The sequence below is a fragment of the Ornithodoros turicata genome, chromosome 5, assembly GCF_037126465.1.
Source record: "Ornithodoros turicata isolate Travis chromosome 5, ASM3712646v1, whole genome shotgun sequence".
NCBI lineage: Eukaryota > Metazoa > Arthropoda > Arachnida > Ixodida > Argasidae > Ornithodoros > Ornithodoros turicata.
This window is the reverse complement of record NC_088205.1, coordinates 7,846,934-7,869,177: the sequence shown is the minus strand read 5'-3', so window position 1 is coordinate 7,869,177 and position 22,244 is coordinate 7,846,934. Positions and strand designations below refer to the sequence as shown.

Sequence of the window (22,244 nt, the reverse complement as noted above, 5' to 3'; positions counted from 1 at the left end):
CTAAAGAGTAATTTGTATCGAATCACGATTTTACAGAGACGCGTGACAACGTATCTATTCGTGCGTTTCCCTGCATCGGAACAACCACAAACTATTTTTTATTTGCCGCTCGTGCAAAGCACCGCAGAATGCGAAGATGCGCGCACGAATCATGAAATAAGTTCTCGTTTCCCAGAGGCGGAGATTTTCCCTCACAGCGATCAAATTCCCCACCCCCGAAAGAAGAGAGAGTGAGAGAAGAAGAAAGCTGTAGGATCTGCGCAAACGTTAATTTCAATGCCAAATAATATATATACATATATATATAAAGAGGGGGGGAAAGCCATTAAAAAAATAAGTAAATGATGCTAGACGTGTTTGAAATTCAAACTTACAGATTAAAATGGCTTCTATGGCTGCACGTAGAGAAACAGATACTCATTGAACGATGCGACAGCACCAGAGGACACGTGTTTCGCCGTGTTTGCGGCTCGTCGGCCCTGGGTAGCTCCGCATCGTTCGGGATTGGCAAACCAGGGGTCACTCAGCGAGCGATATGCACCTGGGAGGGTGACTGAGCACTCCTCAATGCCACAGTGCAAGCCAGTGAATTATAAAGAGGGGGGAAAAGCCATTAAAAAAATAAGTAAATGATGCTAGACGTGTTTGAAATTCAAACTTACAACGAACGATGCGCAGCTACCCAGGGCCGACGAGCCGCAAACACGGCGAAACACGTGTCCTCTGGTGCTGTCGCATCGTTCAATGAGTACATATATATATATATATATATATATATATATATATATATATATATATATGTATGTATGTATGTATGTATGTATGTAACAATATGTACCCTGTACAATCGTCCCAGCCCATAGCCAACGGTAACTAAACTACTGATATGATATAGACCAAGAAGTGCGAAAAAGAACGAGAAAGAGAGGCAGAACGAAAGTAAGGTCAACCCAGCAAGTACATGGAGGAAACGCTACCGTTCAGCTGACTAACCGTTATCCTTCATGTTCGTGTCACTTGTTTTACAGAACTCATTTGGTATGCAAAACGGAAGCGCCAACGAGCCTTTTCTTTTTCTTTTCTTTTCTTTTTTTAATATGGTTTGGAGACATTCGGGTTTCGCAAGCTGCTGCGTCCTCCGCACTCTGGGCACCTGTGGAGACGTGGGAAAACGGTAACCTCAACGTACAACGCTATAAGCATCGTATAAGAACGGAGAAAACAAAATCGCGGGTGCAAGCAATGTGGGTGTAAAGCGTTGCTTATCCAACGTACGTGACGCAACACTCTTAAATAAAAAAAAAAAAAAAAAAAAGGTGTGTGTAACTCCTTTTTGGGGAGTACACCCTTGCCACATATATCAGTCCCTTTGGAGTGTACAACAGACCCTTCTTTTTTTTAAAGAGTGAAATGGCGATTGTAGAAGATGAAAAGGTGCGATTCCGTGCATCCTGCATAAACGTAAGCATTATCGACAAATAATGACGTCAGGTGGGCAAAACTTATGCGCAAAACGACCACAGACCACACGCTTAGGATCGCTGTTGACTCTCAAGACAGTTACCAATTACGGGAAAAAAATAATAAAATAAACCGTAGCAATTGTAGTAATCCGTTGCTCTCTCAAAATCTAGCACAATTATAGCCGTCCTCTTAACATAGAGCGTAGTGTAATAAAAGTGTAACTCACCTTTGCTACACATCTGGATCCGATAGCCCCACACCTTCATTTAATAATAATAATAATAATAATAATAATAATAATAATAATAATAATAATAATAATAATAAATAATAATAATAATAATAATAATAATAATAATAATAATAATAATAATAATAATAATAATAATAATAATAATAATAACTTTATTATTTCATCAAGTAACAATCTTTAGGCGGGTCCGCCTAAGCCACATGGCTTGTTGCACTGGACCCGGCGTCAACGACAAATCGCTGGAGAGTACCATTAATGTAATGGCTGCTTAACTCTCATATAGAGAACAACTCAAAGATACACCAGTTCAATGCAGGATATTAGGAATGAGCCTAGAGAATCATGCTAAATAATAATAATAATAATAATAATAATAATAATAAAATACTTTATTCGGAGATCTCAGTTGTCTCGCGACGTAGACCCCCAATTATTATTACTTTATTCAGAAAAATAGTCGAGGTGCGATTCACGGGTCCACCTAATCCCAGGGGCTTGTATTTGTATTGTATTTGCAATGATAAGCCGAAAACACGAAGTATTTCCACGCAAAATGCAGTTCATTGGTAGAGTATTCTAATAAATAAGTAAAACCTTACTGTACAATAGCTCCGCTTTTATTCACTAAAGAAAGGGTACTACATGAGGAACATAACCGTGACTGCAATACGAAGAGAGTCATCATGAGACACAAAGCTACAGACAGACAACGAGAATGCGTACGCGAAAATACCTCCGCACCCTGTTATATCTGCATCCCCGATCCCCGATCTGTATGCTTGCGTCCTGTGGAATCGACCGACTGATACTGTTCGAATCGGCCCCTTTTGTAAGAGCAAGCCACGGTGTTTGTGCAGTGACGCGGGGACAAGCGATCGCCTCAAAGGCGGCGGGGTCAGCGCTGAAATCAAGAATATCGCCAGCGTACAAAAGATTCAATCCACGGGGAAAGGACTTTCTCTGTGGTGGACGCAAAGGGATGGGGGGAGATTTGCTTCTCCCGCTCGGTGCGTCGGGGGTCAAGGGTTGTAATACTGGGTTCACGGCCTACACGGACGTCCAAACGCTTTCTTTCTACGAACAATACGAAGCTTGCCTTTTGTGCTAAGCAGGGGTCGAAGTCGGGGAATCAAGGGAGAGGCTAGGCCAGTTTCACCTATTGCAAACGGGTGACTTTATGGAGGAGAGCGTACAATAAATGGCAACCCAAATGACATAGAGTTAATGTTCCACAGCTTAATATGTTGTATTATTTTTACATATTGTGTTTCCGTTAAATCCCCGGGCTAAATAATTCGCGAACCGGTGCACCAATCGAATAACTTTCTTTTTTGCAAGTATCTGTCCAATACCGCCTACAAGATGCGCACCGCGTGAATGAGCGGGAGGCGCTCATTATTTAAATAAAAATGCAAATGAGTTTCGTAAAAAAGCGTAACTTCTAAAGCAGGGCGCTGTCGGTATTAAAATGGGTACTACCCCTTTTGGGATCTTCAGTGGACACCTTTCAGAGAAAAATCTGCCACCGAAGCGGGTCATTTGTTGCAGTAATTAATTGGTTTCGGTTGACGTATTTTTGTCGCGGCTGGTCGCGGCGAAGCGCAAAAAGACGCTCTTTCACTCCCTTATCCATCAATGAATTACGTCCTTACACCAATGAATTACACTAATGAATTACGTCCTTTTGCGCTTCGCCGCGACCAGCCGCGACAAAAATACGTAAACCGAAACCAATTAATTACTGCAATAAATGACCCGCTTCGGTGGCAGATTTTTCTCTAAAAGGTGTCCACTGAAGGTCCCGAAAGGAGTAGCACCCATTTTAATGCCGGCGGCGCCCTGCTTTAGAAATTAGCTTTTTTCACGAAACTCATTTGAATTTTTATTTAAATAATGAGCGCCTCCCGCTCGTTCACGCGGTGCGCATCTTGTAGGCGGTATTGGACAGATACTTGTAAAAAAGAAAGTTATTCGATTGGTGCACCGGTTCGCGAATTATTTAGCCCGGGGATTTAACTGAAACACCCGGTATACAGTGCGAGTGAACAGAGCACAAGGTGGTGACAAGAACACTGATGTGAGGGAGCGTACTCACAACTATGTGTGCGTACTTAATTATGTGTAGGAAGGATCGTGTATGGGACGGATCATTAGACAGTAATAATCACAGATGAACGTAAACGCAGAAATTAGCCGTAGTTCAAAGAGAACAGCCTAAGTGTATAAAAATCGAGACAGTTGTATAGCTTTAGACCGGAGCTATATATTCGCAACAACTGTTTCGCACAGTGTCACGTTGCTGCGTCCTTTTTCTTGCTTCGTTATTACCTTTAAAGCGTTCAATGCCTTCAAAGTTACTTCGCACGCTTTCCCACGTCGCTAAATGATCGACGCTCGATTTCTGGAAAGTTTCAATAAGTTGTAGAACAGAAATTTGCAAACAAGCTGGTGTAGGACAGTTTTAGCTAACAGTATGTTGTCCGAATGCATACTTCCCCAAACTCCGGGAGATGTTACTGGCAACTTCAGCAAGTCCACTAATCTTTTAAGAGCGCTACTAACCAGTAGCGTATAGCCAGGAAAAAGTTTCGTGGTTGGGTGCTACGGAAACTTTGCATGGGGGAGTGAATTTCACCTTCGTTTTTCTTCTCCCAAAGGCAGTACCAGAGGTACGATTCCGGGGGGTTTGAACACCCGAAACCTCTGGCTAACAAACCAACAGGACCAAAGGACTGTTTCAGCAAGCGCATTTCCCTTTTTGTTTTTTGTTAGTATGTTGTGCAAGAGGAAGGAAAAGGAGAGGAAAAGGAGAGGAAAAGAGGGAGGAGAAGGAAGACGTGGGGTGCGGGTAAAATGTTCTAGTTGGTTTCTAGGGTAGATCTCTGGGACTCAGTCCCGTGACGGGTCAGGAAAAACTTCACGTGTTTCACAGCACTTTAAGCTGCCAAGTTGTCATTCTTCCCTTAACCGCGAAGAAAGCTGTAACTGTTAGTCCGCTAAATAATGTGCCGATCAAATATACAGTGCGTTTACGAGAAGGAAAAAAAAATCGTATTAAAAAAAATCTACTTGTCTGGACACTATGTGGTCAACGCTATTTATCTCACCCGAGATTTTGCCATGACATCTGAGCACTTTTATCGAACTTAGTTCCGGAGAAATTGAATTTTCCCAACTGAACTCCGAAATTTATTCTAAGCCGACCTCACGTTGTGTTGACGGAAACAGAAAGCGCATGCCGAATTTACCCCATTCTATTACAACATACATGCACTATTACAATGATAATGGCCGAAAAATATATTTTTTTAAAGCGAAAATCATCGTTTCGAGGCGCACAAATTGCCGGCCGTGTTCAGAGCTCCGAAAGAAGCGATGCGAGGAGGCCATGCATGTACCTGTCCTTTCACTTTCCCTTTTCAATGCTTATGCTGATAACGGCAGTATGGTTGCAACATAAAGTTATCTGAAAGAAGAGCGAGAAGGAAACAGGAAGGGGCAACGGGTGACCGTTTTCCTTTCGCCGTATCTTGCGTTAATTTGACGGAGAACTGAGCACGGCTGACAATTTGCGCCCCCTCGGAACGGCGTTTCTCGCTTCTTCTTCTCCTTCTTTTTTTTCAGCTATTACCAAAGTAGTAGGGAATGTATTTTACGATGCAACGGGGTTAATCCGACGTGCGCTTTCTGTCTCTGCAAAAAAAAAAAAAAAAAAAAAACGTAAGGTCGACTTGGCAAGTTTTGGAGTTGAAATGGGAAAATTCAATTTCCCGCGAATTAATTTCGATAGAAGTGCTCAGAAGTCATGGCAAAATCCTCCCGCGGGGTAAACAGCGTTGACTCAAGTGCTCAGCCAACAATATTTTTTAGTACGATGTTTCTTTTTTTTTTTTTTTTCACGTTACATGAAACACATAAGGTCTCAGGTTTTATCGTCGTTTTTACAATGTACCAGCTCGCCTGCACCCTTGCGCTTTTACCATACGTGAAACACCCATGTATATTAAATAATACAAACCACGACACACGATTTATTGCAAACCTCATTACCGGACTCATCCTCATTCACAATTCCGAAACATGCAAGAACCAATTTTCCTTACATACGCGCACAGAAGAAGAGGATGTCAACTGTTACTTTCCCCATAACTGTCCCTATACGGAATTCTTTTCCTCCCATTTAAACTCGTTTCCCGAAAGTATTCTGCCTCTCTCACCCTCAATTCCCTATACGAACATCACACAGACCCGCTAAAAATCGAGCCGGATTACGACCCATAAACGGCCGACAAAAACTAAGCCATCAAAACTGGACAAAAAGCTCATCGTCTTCCGTTTCCCTAAACACCATCAAAAAATAAAACCCTCTCGTCGATCACGGCGCCAACGAGGTTCGTTCGGCTGATCACTGCGAACACCGTAAAACGGACGAACTGGATCCCTCCATCGAAAAAGTCATAGACGGTTCGCACGCAAAAGAAGCGAACGAAGGGCAAATGGCGCGTAAAACTGTTTCCCAAAGCATTTTATGGATTGGAAAATGGCGTTTTCCCCACTGTTTCTCCCCTAAAGAGAAGACCATCATAAAACGGCAACGCCAGGGAAACCTGAGCGTGGGCAATTTTCCGCTTCTCATGCAGATTGAAAGAGACGAGGAATATACCTTATAGGCGGCCACGGCTATTATTCCGAGCAACAATTGGACACGGCACAATTGGATTTGCGTTTCGAGTAAAATGCGCGCTACGCTGTCGTGCTTCCTGTTGTTTGTGTTTGGAGTACGACGATTGTGACGACGTACTGACGGTAGTTGCTTTGGTACACAGCACATTCTCGTTATAACGAAATCGCTTTTTTCTTTAAACTATCGTTTTATTCCAAGTTTCACGCTTTTTCGGTCGAAATGCATACGTTGTGAACCGGACACGTGGAACCCGAAACACACTGACACTCGTCTCCGCTGGGTGCAAACTGCCGGAGAAAGCGTGTCAGGTGCCGCGATACTTTTTCAATTTTTTACACTTGACTTAAAGCAGCATGGAAGACACTTTATTGGAACCTATATTTTTTTACTGCGTGCGATAAACATACTACCTTCGTGGTGAACCGTCACGCAAAATATTTTCTCTGGGAAGTGCGCGAATTTACTGATAAAAAAATTAGTGTACAAAAATGCGCGCAGCGGCAGCGATCTCGCCCAAATGCTACACTCCTGGCGTGTGGTAACATCAAGTCAACGTCAGCGCTTCTTATTGGTGAGCGAGAATCGTCTGCTAGTGAGAACGACCAGTCGAGACGCAACTGCAAATAGAAAGAGAGAGAGAGAGAAAAGGGCTGGCTATTGGGTGACTGACATGATGTCACAGACTGGCAGCCGAGGTAAGGAGCTTTCCTGGCACGCGAGGTTTAAAGCTCTCTTTGTTCCTCAGGATTGCGCGATACACTCGTATATTTTGTGCGAAAAAAGAAAGAAAAAAATAACATGGCTTCTCGTCCTAATTTCTACTCCTCCTTACATTTCTTTTTTCTTTTTTTTTTTCCTTTTTTCTAGCCCTTCCATGATCCTTTAAATGGATGTCAAGGTGCTCATCACCAAGGCTTCCTTGATTGCGCACGCTTCCAAGGCTACCGTCACTGTTTTGGTGGCACTTTCCTTTTATCGAATTTCCGCTTTTTCGAACTTCCCACCGTCCCGCTGTCTTCGTCGAGTACGTGGACAACTGTGCGGATGAGACTGGTGATCTCGTCACTTGTCGTCCGGAAAGTGCCACTCTTCTTTTGCTAAACAACAAAGGCTGCTCGCAAACGATATAAGATGGCACCACGCACTTTAACTCTATGCTAAATGATACCGCCCGCGCAAGCAAACTAAACGATAATTATTCTGCAACTGCAAATAATTCCGTTGTTTGTTTAACCTATACCCAACAATACGCTGATTCCAATGATCCGACCAGATTGAGACGCGTTCTGACAAGGAAAGGCCCTAGCATTGTGTGAGCGGGACGTCTTCGCGGCGGCAAAGTAAACAACGTTGGAAGCCCACGTAGTACGGTTGTGCCCCGCTAGGCAAGCCTATGAGCGATGGGCGAAGACATATAAACTCCAACTCAGCCCATTGTTGAGTGCCCATCGCTCAGGTTTGCCTATCATGGAGTTCATCCGCCAGCTCGCCTGAATCTACGTCATTCTACTGTCCCCTATGCACAGGTTCAAGGGAAAGCCCCACGTTGGGAGATTTCCGCCGATATTTAGAACAGTGTTTGCTCTACAGGGCATCGTCCTCGCATCATTGACATTGTGTCTAAAGGGTACGGGGATTACGTGTTCAAGACGGGTGGGGCATCGTGCATCAGCTTTAAATGCAATTTAAATGCGTAGTAAAAGAACGTGCAGATTCCGTTCAAAATTCTCGGTCCCCAGCCTGCGCTCTTAAAAATGAACTTCACCGCATAGCACGCTCCTAGCCAACCATAATCTCGAATGATATCGTTATCTGCCCTGATTTGTTGAAAACGGTAGGCGTACGCCTTTTGTGACAATTATGAACAGCATAAGTGTCACAAAAAAAGGCGTACGCCTCCCGTTTTCAACAAATCAGGGCAGCTAACGATATCATTCGAGATTATGGTTGGCTAGGAGCGTGCTATGCGGTGAAGTTCATTTTTAAGAGTGTGAGGTAGTGCACGGTGGTGGTGCTGACCCGACCTGTCCTGATGCTTCGGATTACGACGTTCTACTTTCGCCTATCTACGTTTACCGTATTGTTGCTTTATCCACTTTTCAACGTTCAGTGCATAGGTTATCCCTCGAGTGAAATGCAATTAAGTAAGTATTATCCGAATAAAAAAAGAAGAAAGAAAACAGTCTTTGAACAGGGTGGCTGCCACTACAGGCGCCTGCAGCTCCATGTCGTTTGGTTTAGATTATGTCTCAGAGACGCAAAGAAGGTGTTAACTTCTGACACAAGTGTCGCACTTTACTGATCGTATGCGAACGCAGGCAGTGCCAATCGCTTCGATATAACTTAGATCGCAGTACAATGTGTTAATATTAGGCTAGGTGGCGCAAGCTACCGCCCTTTCCAAAAGGAAAAGCCATATTATCCATCCATCCATGCTCCAACCACACAAGTAACAGCCCTTCGAGCCCTTGGGGCTTCTAAATAAATAAAATAAATATTGTACGCGCACACGCCCAGGTTACACGGAAGATAAGGCATGGACATCTACTTTATTGTGTTTGATGCGATTGCAAATACTCTGAATGAGTGAGTGCTTAATATCACGTGTAAGACATCAGTAGACTTAAAATGCTGTGTACTGGTGCACCCGTTGTGGACCAAAAATCAAATGTTTCCATTTATGTGCATCTGCACCCCCAGCTTCATATTTCGTCCAGCACACAACAACCCCATCCCACGCTCGTGTTTACTCGCACACACAATTCACACGTCCAACGCACACATAAACGTTGTAAACGACTCGCGATATCCAAGATAAACACGCGTATTGTTCGCAGCTGCCCAATCTTCGTTTATCGGTCGCTTCTGGCGGGCGGTGCGATATTTATGGGCGCCGTTTGTTCTCCGACGTGAGGCAACAATGGGCATCCTTTATCCTGCCCGTCCGCCAGGTGGGGCTGCGCGTCCGAAAATTATGATTTGTCGCTATCGCGTCAAAAGAGAACTTTGTGACAACTTCATACGCGTGCGCCAAGATCAGAAGAAGGCGCTGCATAGGGTTAGAAGTCATGTACGGAAAAGAATTATGGTCGATCTACGTGTCTGACGCTCGGGGTTGCGGGCTTTCTGGGACTCATTCGCGTTCTTCCGAGGCTTCGGGGGAGTGCCCATGTTACAAACAAGGCTGCAAATCATCGAGGTGTGCATGGTTGACGGCCGGTTTGCGGGATTCTCGGATACATTGCTATTCTAGTACGCCCTAGAATACTAGATGGATGGCATCGTGCCGCCGTCATGGCCGTGCTAAGGTGCGCCGAAAAGGGGCAACTCTGTCTTTTTCCTTTTTTTACTAAACTCCAGGTGGAAACTTATAAATGGCATTGCAGAGTGACTCTAAAAATAAAATAAAAAGAAAGAAAAGTCATCGTACGAATAGCGAGCAGTCTCGAGTTTTTTTTTTTTTAAATCAATCAATCAATCAATCAGTCTCAATGCGTAGGAAACTGATAACTTCGAAAACGAATGTTAATTTTTCATTTTGAACCGGTCTGGTTAAATTTACTTAAACGCGGGAAAGCGTATTTTGCAAGTTGATTGTTTCGACGGAGAAGAAACCGTTCTCGGCGCCTACCTCGTTGTTACTGGGTGGGGTACCATACTGGGCGGCGTTATATGATTTCAACGTAAAATTTGTGTACAGGACGACCTACGCGCGTGGGTTGGGGAACCGGCATCATTCCCGAGCTTCCGAAATCAAGATGTTCCATCAGGTGTCAAATATATTACCTCGACGTGGTAGCACAGTAACATAGTACCTGAAAGTATTACCTGAATTCAAGAATGTACCTGAAGCATCAGGTCCATTCCGTGCCGAATATGGATCAAATACGAATGTTCCTGGCCGAATATTAATGAACCAGGCTTATGGGTGTGTCACAAGCGGACGTGTTCGCCCACACCGAGGGAAATGCAAGTTAAATCATCGGTGGAATGTCAGCACTGTCACAACTTGTGTTGCATTGCGCATTGAGCTTCGAGCATTCCGACTTCAGATACGTAACCAGAACACTCTGCATATACAGGGTGCTTGCTCTAAAGTGTCCAGAAATTTTATTTAAAGCGAGCGATGAAAGAGAAACGAGCGCTACTTTTCAGCTACTTGACTAAGAAACAGGTGCTACTAGTGAGGCAGTACCTGTTTCTTACTCAAGTAGCAGAAAAGTACCACTTGCTTTTCTTTTATCGCTCGCTTTAAATATAATTTCTGGACACGTTCGAGCAAACACCCTGTATATTTGTATGCAAAGCGCAATTACCGCCTGTATAGAAAATGACCCTGGTTAAAATAACCAAGACCCATTCATCCATCATGGCAGTTTTCTTCATTCATTATGAAAAAGGACGATAAAGAGATAATAGCCCGCGAATTTATATTTGTTTCGGAGACGTGATTACCGAGAAAATGCGTAGTGCTTTTTGTTACGATCATTGGCAAAACGCGGCAGTGTCTGTTGGGACATTCACTGTCACACACACACACACTCCCTGTTGTCAAACGAGTCCAGGAAGACATCTCCAAGAGCGACAAACCCTTTAGCAAAACTGCCAGTTTGTGCCACACACCTCCCTCACTTTTCAGTAGATCACACAAGGTGGAGCCGCACGTCAATCCCCCATTAACCGCGCCAACCGATGCGGAACATTCTTGGAGCTCGCACTCGCCAAGCTTCTTCCATTTAGAACATCCCACACTTAACAGCATCGCCCACTCGAACCTTTAACCAAACCTATTCCAGCCGCTTGACAGCTCGTCAAACGTTCCCGACAGCGTCTCACGCTAAAGTGTCGATTTAATTCAAGTTCACCCAACTTAGGCTAGCCTTCGTGCACCAAACTCAGGGTGTTACAAAGGAAACCCAAACAAATTGCTATGAAAGAATTACATTGTGGTGGATTGTGATTTTCACGAAAACGGAACTCACCACCGAACGTCGTCTGCTAAAAGTTGTAGCGCCCGCTGCGCCACCTATTGAGCCCGACTGAAGCTAAGATGTCTCCCTCTCGCGATGTGCTCCCGTACTAACTTGAAGCAGAAGAGCGGAAATTCACAATGGAATGTATCGAATGCCACGCGTTTGCTAGTTCCTACAAAACTCAATTTAAACACCCCTTCACACAGAGCGCATCTTTGTGGTGGCACAAATGCGTACAATGCAGTGAATGGCCATGTGGACTTTCACCCGCTGACCCACAGGGTTATTTTTGGTGCACGAAGGGTTGAAGCGGTTGAAGGGGGGAACCGACAGAGCGGCAAACTTTCTTGCAGAAAACGAAAGCTAGCTGCGCATAAAGGGTTAAGGAAAGCGAAAAGGGATACTGCAAGCAATGTGAAGAAAGGCTTTCTGAAGCAGATGTTTCCTTCGGGATTTAAAGTTTAGATTAAAACTGGGATTAGAACGGCCGAAGCTGTGTTAGCGACGGTTTTGCGTGGGCTTTTTGAGCAGTCAAGAAGGGAGAATACTAGGGTATCAACAGAATGAACAGATGTAGCGAATTGTGAAGCAAATTCGTGCATGTCTGCAAAGAAACTTGATCTTTCACTGCAAGTTTGAAAGATACGCTCTGCGTCTCTAGGCTGCAGTTTGAACAATGTACCGTACCATATATCTCATGGCTTATCCCAGTGTAAAGATCTTACCGATTGTGTTGTTTTTCCACTATGGAAGCTCGGAGCGAAACATGATGTGGTCGCCAGTTGGTTACGGCTCACGACTCTAGTCAGTGCAAAACGTTTAAAATGACAATTTATGCAAGCACATTATGCCATTGGATTTGAAAAGAGAAGTTAAATAAAAGCTAGGAGGTACTGCAGAGCCCATTGGACCCCCCATCCAAACGCTTCAATATAAAAAAAAAGATAATAAGAAATAAAAAATGCCAACGCTCCACACCTAAAAAGAGAATCAACCTCATTGCGTACAAAAGTCCATTTGGAACACAGCCTCTACCTGACAAAGCTATTCGATTTCGAGGAGAAAGAGACGTCGAAACATCGATCACACCGACAGCGGAATAACATCGAAAACGCAACCAACTCGATCCCGCAGAAACACCACACGCTTGCGGATCTGGCATTCAGATCTCGGAGCCTGTTTGTTTGCGTATATCGGTCAGAGCTTGCCCCTCCCACCACCGATGAAACCGTTCTTCTTTTTTACCACCATTCTATCGAGGGATATTTCAGCGACGCCAACGCTTTACTGTGACGCAGGCCCCGGCCGTTTGGGCAATCACGTGACAACGAGGTCGATGAACCCGCGCGCGCACGAGGACGTCGAAGCGCGTTGGCCTGCATTTTGGCGCCAAAACGTAGAGCCAGATTGCGCGCTCTTGTTTATCGCCGCACGCCTCCGCTGTGCTCCTTGTTGATGGAAGAGCTGTTCGCGAGCTTGTACTGGGCCACTGGTGCGTTGTTTCGTCGGACTGGTTATTGCTGAACGTCGCAGCGAAAAGAAAGAAAGAAAGGGGGAACAATGCATTCAGCCACAGCATAGAGAGCAGTGCTATCGTCAAGTCCTCCGTGGGGCACTAAATATAATACTGCCAGCGTGTGTATTTCTTGATGAGCTATTATTTTCATTTTTTTTTTTTTTTCACTGATATCACTCGCAACGTACGGACATGATGCGCAGAATGATAAGACGGGTATAAATATGGGTCACTTCTGTCGTATGGCGAGGTATATTTTTTTATACCCGTTTCTGCCATCTCCGTGATAAATGACTAATCGTGAACCAATAATAATTTTCTTGACCGAATTGTGTATGCGACGGAGAATGCGGTTGCGTACGGTGCATCCCCGGGTTTATAACTGACTTCCTTATTGCGACATACAAGGGGGCGTTAACGCAGGAGGAGAGGAGGATCTATCCGTTCAGCTTCAGGTCGGAAGCCGCAAGATATTTACAACGGCTGTTCTCCTAAGAAGTTCGTTCTTCTAGAAAACTCCCGACTTGAAGCTTTTACTTCAGTCTATTATAATTTATAACAGAACCCACCTCAACGTATTGTACTTATAATTTATAAATGCAGGACGGTGAGGCTGGAGAAGAGTAACATCACGTGAGCCAGTGGAGTTGGTCCCCTAGAACACTACTCGTCACCGCGAACCCAAAGAGTTGGCAACAGTAATAATAACGCAAGGTTCGGAGCAACTTACTGGTGTTTTGGGGCGTGGTGTGATATCTGGAACTTCGAGTACAAGATTGGAGAAACGATGGTAAAAAAAAAAAAAAAAAGAAGAGAAAGAAAAACAGTCAAAACCATAGAACGTGAAGAAAGAAGAGAAGCTCACCGTCGAGAAGGAAAAATACATGACAGCGCAGAAGGTTCGACCGACGTACGGCGCTCCACGACACAACGGAAGCACGCGCTTGCAGTGCGGCTTCTCCTGCAACACTGCTACTGTGCGGAGAAGAGAGCTTTACGGAGCAGTGCATCGGAGCCCCTGAGCGTCGCTACGTCATCGAGCGGACTTCGGGGTCTTCACGATTACGGTTTCGATAGCGTAAGCTAATCGCGCTATTCGTTTCGAGTGCTGACATCAGACTCCTGCGCTTTGATTTGACAACGTTCGTTGCCGTACGACGGCCTTGTTTTCTACACAGCAGCATTTGCGGAGACTTCAGGCGCTTCTGGTGTGGTGCTCACTTTTTCCTTTATGATAAAAACCTCACGGGCAACAGCCGAACACGACTTGTGATCTGACGACAACGCAGCGACGGGGCAGTGCTTATGCATACGCAACAAAAAATATTTCGCAGAAACACCGTACGCATTCTTCTTTTCTAGAAAGCAAACATTTTCTTTCTTTCGTTGGTTTTTCTTAGAAGGCGGTAACGAAAAGGAAGCGAATAAAACTTTGGAAATGTTCATATCCTTACAACGAATTGTCCATCACACAACGCGAGTATGGTCGGAGATACCCTGTGTCCAATCAGGTGGTTATATTCAATTCACAGCCAGGATGGACGATTTAGTTTCCTCTTCATTCGAATTAATCGTACGGGTAGCTCGACGTCTCTGTCGTGTTCACAGCGGCCAACCGACAAGGAACTAGTCCCCGGCTGTGCAATAAAGTATATACTGCGAGGAGACTTGTGCCAGGGGTGTCGTCGCGCTAACCAACACCACCGCAAGAGCCCGGCCCAAATGTCGGCCTGATATCAAACAACAGAAAAAAATTACGATGCACAGGGAGGGAAAACCTCCATGTTGGTACAGACGACTCTGAAAGGGTGATATGTCACGACATATGCGAGTATGAAATGGCGCCAAATCTGCTGTTCAAACACACGTGTCGAGGAAAAGCTCGTTTCCTGGGTAACGTTAATGTGCAATAAAGTTCGCCGAGAATCCGCCCCACTGAAACAGAAATCATCTTCTCACACTTAGATAGAAATTAGTCGTATATATTCAACTGACGCGCCCACTGGCTCTTACCCACGCAGTTGTCATCGCATGTCTGGATTCGCAAAATTGGGGGACGACATGCGGACTGAGCAGGGGTTTTCTTAACCCCCCCCCCCCCCCTTTACAACACCCTCGATCTTACAACGCCCCAAAAATACCTGCCAAAAGGGCCAAAGAGCCCGAAAAGTCAGCAGATATACCCCACGCAATTCCAACATCCCCCATGACATTAAAATTCTGCGCGAACCCCTGGTATTGTATGAAAGTTACTTACTGAGAAAGAGTTAATGACGATTACTAGTTAACTGCTCAGTAAGTGATTAACTGTAACTAAGCTACTTTCCAAGACTGTCATCAACTGGTTCGCTACGGGCATACATATGTGAAACGAGTTCCTTCGATGCCAACTCCAAACACAAACTATTGCACACCCTCTTTTCACTTCACACACTACGTTGAAACTACGACGAGGACTCACCCATGCATGATTCTTGTGTTGCCTTCGTGCTCCTCTCGCGATCGCACTCAACTTTCACCGTCTGATTGGGAGAACATGACGAGAACCGGCCCTCCTTAGCGGGGCAGTGAGCGAGCACCTGGTTGCAGGAACGCCAGTCCCGAAACCTAACCGGCTGACCCCATTTCTACCGCTCACCATAAAACACGGAAGTGGCGCTCGCCTTTCACGCGAAAACGGATCACCCACGAAAAATAAGCGTACCAATAGCACGGAACCACATTCGGCAAACTGTCGACCGTTCGATTATATCACATTTTTCGTTTTACCTCAAAGACGACAGACAAGGAGCTTTGAAGAATCGGGTGGAAAATGTGTTTTGTGCATATATCGATCCACCATAGAGTTTATCCCTGCTTCACTTTACGTACATCTCTTCAGCTTTCGTTTAACACAACTGTATTACTGTTTCAATAGTACCTTCAGTACCATAAACTCCCCCGCATTGGTTACGTCACAGTGCTTTTCGCTTCAACCTGCAAACGATATCTGACGTACTTTTTCGTGTTATCCGCTGATTCCGACCGGAATATCTAAACAGCCATTTCATATCTCGTTTCTCTACGCATTGAAGCGCAGTTTTAATGGAAACAAATCATTGCAAATCGATATGCCCGCCTTCACTGAGTAGCGACAAAGCTTATATGCAGCGAAGACATGTGTGTGCTGCGGTGCTTATAATCGCAGATATTTCACTCCGTCATTCAGTTTTCCTGACTGCTGAATTGGCGATATGATGCTGGGGCCTCACGTGAGGACGTTATCACCCGAGGTGTATCACGCAGACGTGTCGCAAAAAGACAACTCCATAATTGCCCACCATCAAACAGAAGAGCGTTGCGCGCGTAGTAGCACCGTGTGTTCGCATGGATATACTATGTGTGCATTACGTATCACCACTATCACAAACAGTTACACATCGGCTTACGGAGCGTACTACGGCGTCTATAAATGTTGGTCAATGAGAGGAAGTTCAACAGAATCCATGGTTTTTACCTTGTGAGGATCGTGACGTATCCTCGATGATGTCAGGTGTAGCAGCTTGGAGAGTTGAGACTGTATCATCTGCTGTATTCTCCGTGTTATCCGTGGAGTCCATATCAACACATCAGCACGGTGCATCGCAATCTTTCACCTCCAGTACACCACCGACCGAACCAAACACGCAACCCAACGTGCATGCGCTGCGATAAACACATTTCCCTGTCGTGAGGCACACCGCTTGCACTGGGCCAGTAGCACGGGGCGCGTACCCAACGGGCCTGGGGCCAGCGGTGTGCAAACCCATTGCTACTCAATTTCAAACGCTACGCCCTGGCAATGCACATCGTGAAATCTGTAAGTCTTCCTCACATATTGTTCGTTGAAAGTTGCTGCATTCACCGCGCACAACGTATTAGAAAGCAGACGACTTTGATCATGCAGCGCAAAAGCAGTTCAAGCGGCAAAAATGGCGAAAACAAAACCGTTATATCACCAGGTGGTGCCACCGAGCAAACGAGGACCTTACCCAAAGAACAAACCTTTCAAACGACAGCCAGATTTTGAATTTATGAAGACTTGCACTTTTTTTTACTGTTATCTAACAAAGTTTATGGTGCGTTTTATTTGTGAGGAATAGGAAGACAACTGCTGCCACAATTGCGCAATGCGTGAAAACGAAAAGAAGCAGGAAACCGCCATATTATCAGCTGTGCCTGTTGTTGCGTTGTATACGTTTTAGCATGCGACGATCAGAAGAACATTTTTGAGACCACAACAAGTCAGCCGCTGGCTATTACGATGGGATACCGTGAAGCAAAAGTAATAAGTTTGCGATTCAATCAAGATCACGGTAAGGTTCGCGCATGAGTGTGACTCTTCAGGCACTTCGAGCAGAGGTTTGTGCAGATGATATTTACTTGGAACACATTCCTCAACTACACTTACAGGCTGTTTTACCTGTTGCATGGATACTGGCCTCCGGATATATAATGCGGACCCTTTGTCAGAGAAAGCACATTTGGGTACGGCTAGTTTCGCTCGTTTTGCGTTGCACTGATACAAGGTTGCGGAGGTCGAAGTCTCTTTGTTGTTGACAGCTATCACAGTTGCTTTGTATCTTTTCAGATGCCTCGCTTGTCGGAAGTGTTTCTCTTTGTGAAATGCTGTATCGCACAAATTTGCTAGCAATCGTTGGTGGTGGCCCTTGCCCGAAATTCGCTGACAACACAGGTAGGTTGTTCGTTTACACTTCTGACGTTGAAAGTAAGTGCCTGTATTTTTCTGACGCTTTTCGCTCACTGTTTTACAGTTCTTATTTGGGACGATCATTCAAAGAAATTTGTCATGGAATTCACGTTCCCTTCAATGGTGTTGGCTGTGAGGCTTCGTCGAGACAAGTGAGTGAGTTACGAGCATAATCACGCACTAATTGTTTTTTTCTTTCACACTAAAATACGTGTCGGTTCTTACGTAGGATTTTTGTGGTGAGCCAGAAGCAAATACATGTATTGACATTTCTGAACAACCCTGCAAAGCAGTTCACATGTGATACAAGAGACAACCCAAAAGGTGAGTGACTGATTTTGTTCTGTTTATGTTCAGCCAGAGTGCGGCACTCATATTGCATGCGAACCGTAGTGCATATTGACCGCTAATATGTTCCCCAACTTAATTTGCAGGTTTATGTGAGGTGAGTCCACTGTCCACCTCCGAACGGCATCTGCTCGTCTTCCCTGGTCAGCGGTGCGGTAGTGTTCAACTAGTCGTAAGTTGCGATATTGGTGATTAATAGAGGCTACGTTTGGTAGCTGTGTGTGCAATGTAATATGTGTAAAGTATTAATGTATGCACTGTTAGTGACCTTTAGTGGGAACAGACTTAGAGCCTAATCAGAAAAAATATTAGTGGCACCAGGTGGGGAAACTTCACTTTGTATACGAAGGGAAGTCCCTCAGGGCGAGAGCCGCCAATGTTTCGAACAGAGACTGTTCTTCTTCTGGGGTGCTCTACGTTTCGTTACTTGGTATAGTCCTAAACTGTGGCCATCGACCGTATAACTAATGTAGACAAACACAGCATTTCTTTTTTCTCTTTTTTTTTTGCCAGGACAGCTATCTCGACTAGTGTTTTTAGAAGCAGCGCAACAGTTCCGTTTAATATCCGCGTTGGTGTCGCAAGAATTGCTCTGCATGATTCCGGAATTGCAGGTTACTTCCGAAGCAAAAAAAAAAAAAAAAGGAGGAGGCTGACACGCGTAAAAGACATTACCTTAAATGCAGGATTTAACGACGACGGAACCTGGCAGCTCGACCTCTCCGGTAACCATTAATGCTCATCAGAGTGAAATCGCATGCATTGCTCTCAACCAGCAAGGAACCATGGTAGCAACTGCATCACAAAAGGTTTGCTCTTTCTCGAAAAGGCAGCAATGCAAAAGAATATGCAGAAAGATTGTAATTGTCATCCTTGATCTTGTAGGGTACTCTTATTAGGGTGTTTGACACTCTCAAGAAAAACTTGCTCGTGGAACTGAGGCGAGGGGCCGATCCAGCGACATTATACTGGTACGAAGTAACCTTTGACAGTGATCTTAATGGTCAGTAGCGTAGCCAAAGGGGGGTTTTCCGGGGTTCAAGCTTCCCCCCCCCCCCAAAAAAAAAAGAAAACAGAGAAGAAATCATACTTTTGGTAGTGCATTTGGGAGAAGGAAAACAAGGGTGAAATTCTCTCCTCCACGTAAAGTTCCCATAGAGTCCCTTCCGAGGTATTTTTCTGGCTACGCTACTCTTGGTGTTGCATCATTTTCAGCTTCAGAAATTATACATGGACCATTCTGTTTTTCGGGTTTTGTCGTTTGACCAGGAAGCAAAAATCGGGTTTTATAACAGCTGTAAAACATGGTAAAATCAGGCAATGTCTGATAGAAAAGCAGGTTTTTGGGTGGGAAATGAAATAAAAACCACTTCTCACATATCAGATGAACATCAGATGCCAAGCGGCTCTGCTGAATGCACGGTTTCCTTAGCGTCCTCCAGCACCCGTATTGGTCGCTGAATGTACAGTATCATTGCGTGTTAGTTTTCGGTTTTTTTCAGCACTTTGCCCTAAGTGACAACGATGCAAATTGCATCAGGGAGTAAAAACTGGTTTTACGGTATTTAACCCTGAAACATAAGGCTCTAATATACTGTACTACACAACACTGCGATTGCACTTATAAATGACTGATTCTTCCTTTTTTAACTGCCTTCCCACCATATGACTCTCAGTATTTTCGAGGCTTAAAACTTTGTTGGCTATTTTTGCTCAAAACTCCCTAATAGAACTCATTTTTGTTGTCTAGTTACCTTGTTTTCTCTTGTTTATTGTACTCTTTCAAATATTGCCTGAAATATTGCACTTTTGAAGCCTCTTCCCTATTGTCATTTTGTTATATTATGTCCCCCCTTATGTTTATCATCCGTATGTATGTTCTTTTAACGTCCTAGTGCCTCAGATTATTGCCTTCCTGCCATTTCCTTTATATCATAAATGTGTGCTGCTGTATATATGTACCGGGTGGGTGCTCTAAAAGATCAGTCACATTTTCGTGCAAGACGTGATACCTCCTTGACGCATGAACTTCCTCTGCCTCAAAGTGAAGAATTTATGTCAGAGAAACCTAGGAAAAACTTGTGGTCACCAAGCACTGTGTAACAAAATAAATACGACCACGCAAACTTTCATCTCCATCCATCGGTATAGCGCATAAAAAATAGATAAAGACGAAAGTTTGCGTGGCCTAATTTATTTTGTTACGCCGTGGCTGGTAACCGCGATTTTTTCATACGTTTCTCTGGCATAAATTATTCACTGCGTGGCAGCGGAAGGCTGTCTGTCAAGTAGGTATGGTGAAAATGTGACTGACACTTTATAGCACCCACCCTGTACATTACTGAAATTTGATAGTGCACCAACACCAAGGTTCTTGCGGCCGTTCTTGGGTGCACTAAACTCATTAATTAATTAATTCATTCATTCATAGCTGTGCAGTTGACAAGAAAATACAGGATTACTAACACATCCTCACCACATTTCTCTTTGCAGCATAAACTTCAGCCACGACTCTGAATTCTTGTGCGTCTCCAGTGACAAGGGAACCATTCATATATTTGCCTTAAAGAATACACAGCTTAATAGACGATCAACGTAAGCAAATTCTGAATGAACTAGAAAAATTACTTTTGCAGTCATCCCGTTTCACTTACAGTTTAAATTGTTCGTAGGTTCTCCAAAATGGGCTTTCTAGGCCAGTACGTTGAATCTCAGTGGGCGCTTGCCAACTTCACGGTTGCCGCCGAATGTGCTTGTATTTGCGCTTTTGGGTCCAGGTCATCCGTCTACGGTGAGTTTTACTGTTGTGGCAATGAAAATGCCCGAAAGCGGCAGCAATTTGGGGTTGTTTGTAGCAATTCATGTTAAATCTTAAAGGTGTTGCGACACTTTCTCTGATATGTTGAAGCATAATAGATATGCACATCGTACTCATTATGAGAACACCGTGGAAAAAAGAATTTTTCCTCTCGCTAGATTGGTTTGGAAAATAGGCACAGCCACAAAACGACGACCCACGGTGTGACCTCACGGAACCCTCTCCCCCATTTGGCTTGGGAGACGCGCGTCTTCCCTCGCTGTTCCTGTGTGACGTCACCGATGTCGCTTCTTCGGGGCCGTTTTTCTCCGTACCTGCTCACGTCATGGACCTGAAAACTTGAATATGGGATGATGCCGGGTGATAGAATAGTTTTTCGTATTTATCTGGGAAAGCTGGAAACCAACTGTCACAACACCTTTAAGTGCTAAAAATTGCTAAACAAATTACGAACAAAACCCACAGGACGTGGCACTGTTGTCTTCGCAGTGCAGTGTCCTGTTTGTCTGTCATCTTTAGTAATTTTTAGCACTGAAGTTTTACCACTTATAACATGAATATAAATGCTTTACCCAGCACACGTGGCAAAATGGCACACGTCCCGGTGTTCTCCGGTTGGAACTAATTTGAGTCTCTTTCCAATCACACAGCCATCTGTGTAGACGGTTCCTTCCACAAGTATGTCTTCACCAAGGACGGAAACTGCAATAGAGAAGCTTACGACGTCTACCTTGACGTCTGCGAAGACGACGAACTCTGAAGTGTCGTGTAGCTCTGACACTTTGTTGTGATGAAATTTAATAGTAGTAGGCAAAGCACTATTTTGTTCAAAACAATAATACATCTTTTATGTTGTTAAGCAGATGTCAAATTTGTTTGGGCTTCTGCAATACACTATGCAAGTAGGTCAGCTGTCTGTGCAGCGACCCCATTGGTCCCTCCCCCGAATAAGCTCAGTGTGAGGCCCCACATGGTTTCTTCTGTGGTCACCCAGTGGAGTGCCGTGCCTAGAGGTGTACGTGGGTGCGGTTATGTCTGGTTTGCAGATGGAGATAGAACAGCCTGAAATCTACACAGATCGATTGCCGACAAAACCGCAAGCCTCCGCGGAGCATGCGGATATCCGCATTTTGTTCATGAATAAGCATTAGTGTCTCTGCCAACGTTCCCTTGGTGTAACCACAATTTAGAGCACTCAACGAATTAAAAATGGCGTGTCTCACTGTGCGGTTAGCTACAATTATAGGAGCACTACGGATGACAATGTTCCCAAACAGGTTGAATGTTCAGAAGTAAAAGTGTCTTGCACGTAACATTTTTGTTATGTAGATTATGTGTGTGGATACACTGATCAAAAAGTATGGTTGCGGATGCGGTTACAAGCGTGGGTATTGTCGATGTTACCACTAATCGTACCAGTGTACAAATACCCTCTCTTACTGCTGCCTTGTGATTGGAC

General features: G+C 44.5%; 2 protein-coding genes across 2 annotated transcripts in view; one reads left to right on the top strand and one right to left on the bottom strand.

Annotated features, from left to right (window-relative positions):
• The window catches only part of LOC135393920 (ecdysone-induced protein 78C-like), a 64,727-nt gene extending 47,861 nt beyond the window's left edge, over nucleotides 1–16,866 (bottom strand). The window contains exon 1 of the mRNA XM_064624270.1: nucleotides 16,387–16,866. Coding sequence (XP_064480340.1) covers nucleotides 16,387–16,489 — 103 coding nt within the window. The 5' untranslated portion in view covers nucleotides 16,490–16,866. The remainder of the gene's footprint in view (nucleotides 1–16,386) is intronic.
• A 96-nt stretch (nucleotides 16,867–16,962) lies between these two features.
• Nucleotides 16,963–22,007, top strand: LOC135393925 (WD repeat domain phosphoinositide-interacting protein 4-like). Its single transcript, XM_064624276.1, has 11 exons — nucleotides 16,963–17,224; nucleotides 17,322–17,396; nucleotides 17,500–17,604; nucleotides 17,684–17,771; nucleotides 17,849–17,943; nucleotides 18,054–18,139; nucleotides 18,654–18,776; nucleotides 18,853–18,938; nucleotides 20,461–20,562; nucleotides 20,640–20,758; nucleotides 21,436–22,007. Exons 1-11 carry the CDS (start codon nucleotides 17,173–17,175, stop codon nucleotides 21,543–21,545), a joined length of 1,041 nt encoding a protein of 346 aa, XP_064480346.1. The 5' UTR covers nucleotides 16,963–17,172; the 3' UTR covers nucleotides 21,546–22,007.
• The last annotated feature ends 237 nt before the right edge of the window (nucleotides 22,008–22,244 follow it).

What these genes read in the sequence shown, in the direction of transcription:
- LOC135393925 (XM_064624276.1), top strand. Translation starts at nt 17,173, where the DNA reads ATGGGATACCGTGAAGCAAAAGTAATAAGTTTGCGATTCAATCAAGAT. An exon ending in GTCAGAGAAAGCACATTTGG is followed by an intron (nt 17,397 to 17,499) that starts GTACGGCTAGTT and finishes GTATCTTTTCAG; the next exon opens with ATGCCTCGCTTGTCGGAAGT. An exon ending in GAAATTCGCTGACAACACAG is followed by an intron (nt 17,605 to 17,683) that starts GTAGGTTGTTCG and finishes ACTGTTTTACAG; the next exon opens with TTCTTATTTGGGACGATCAT.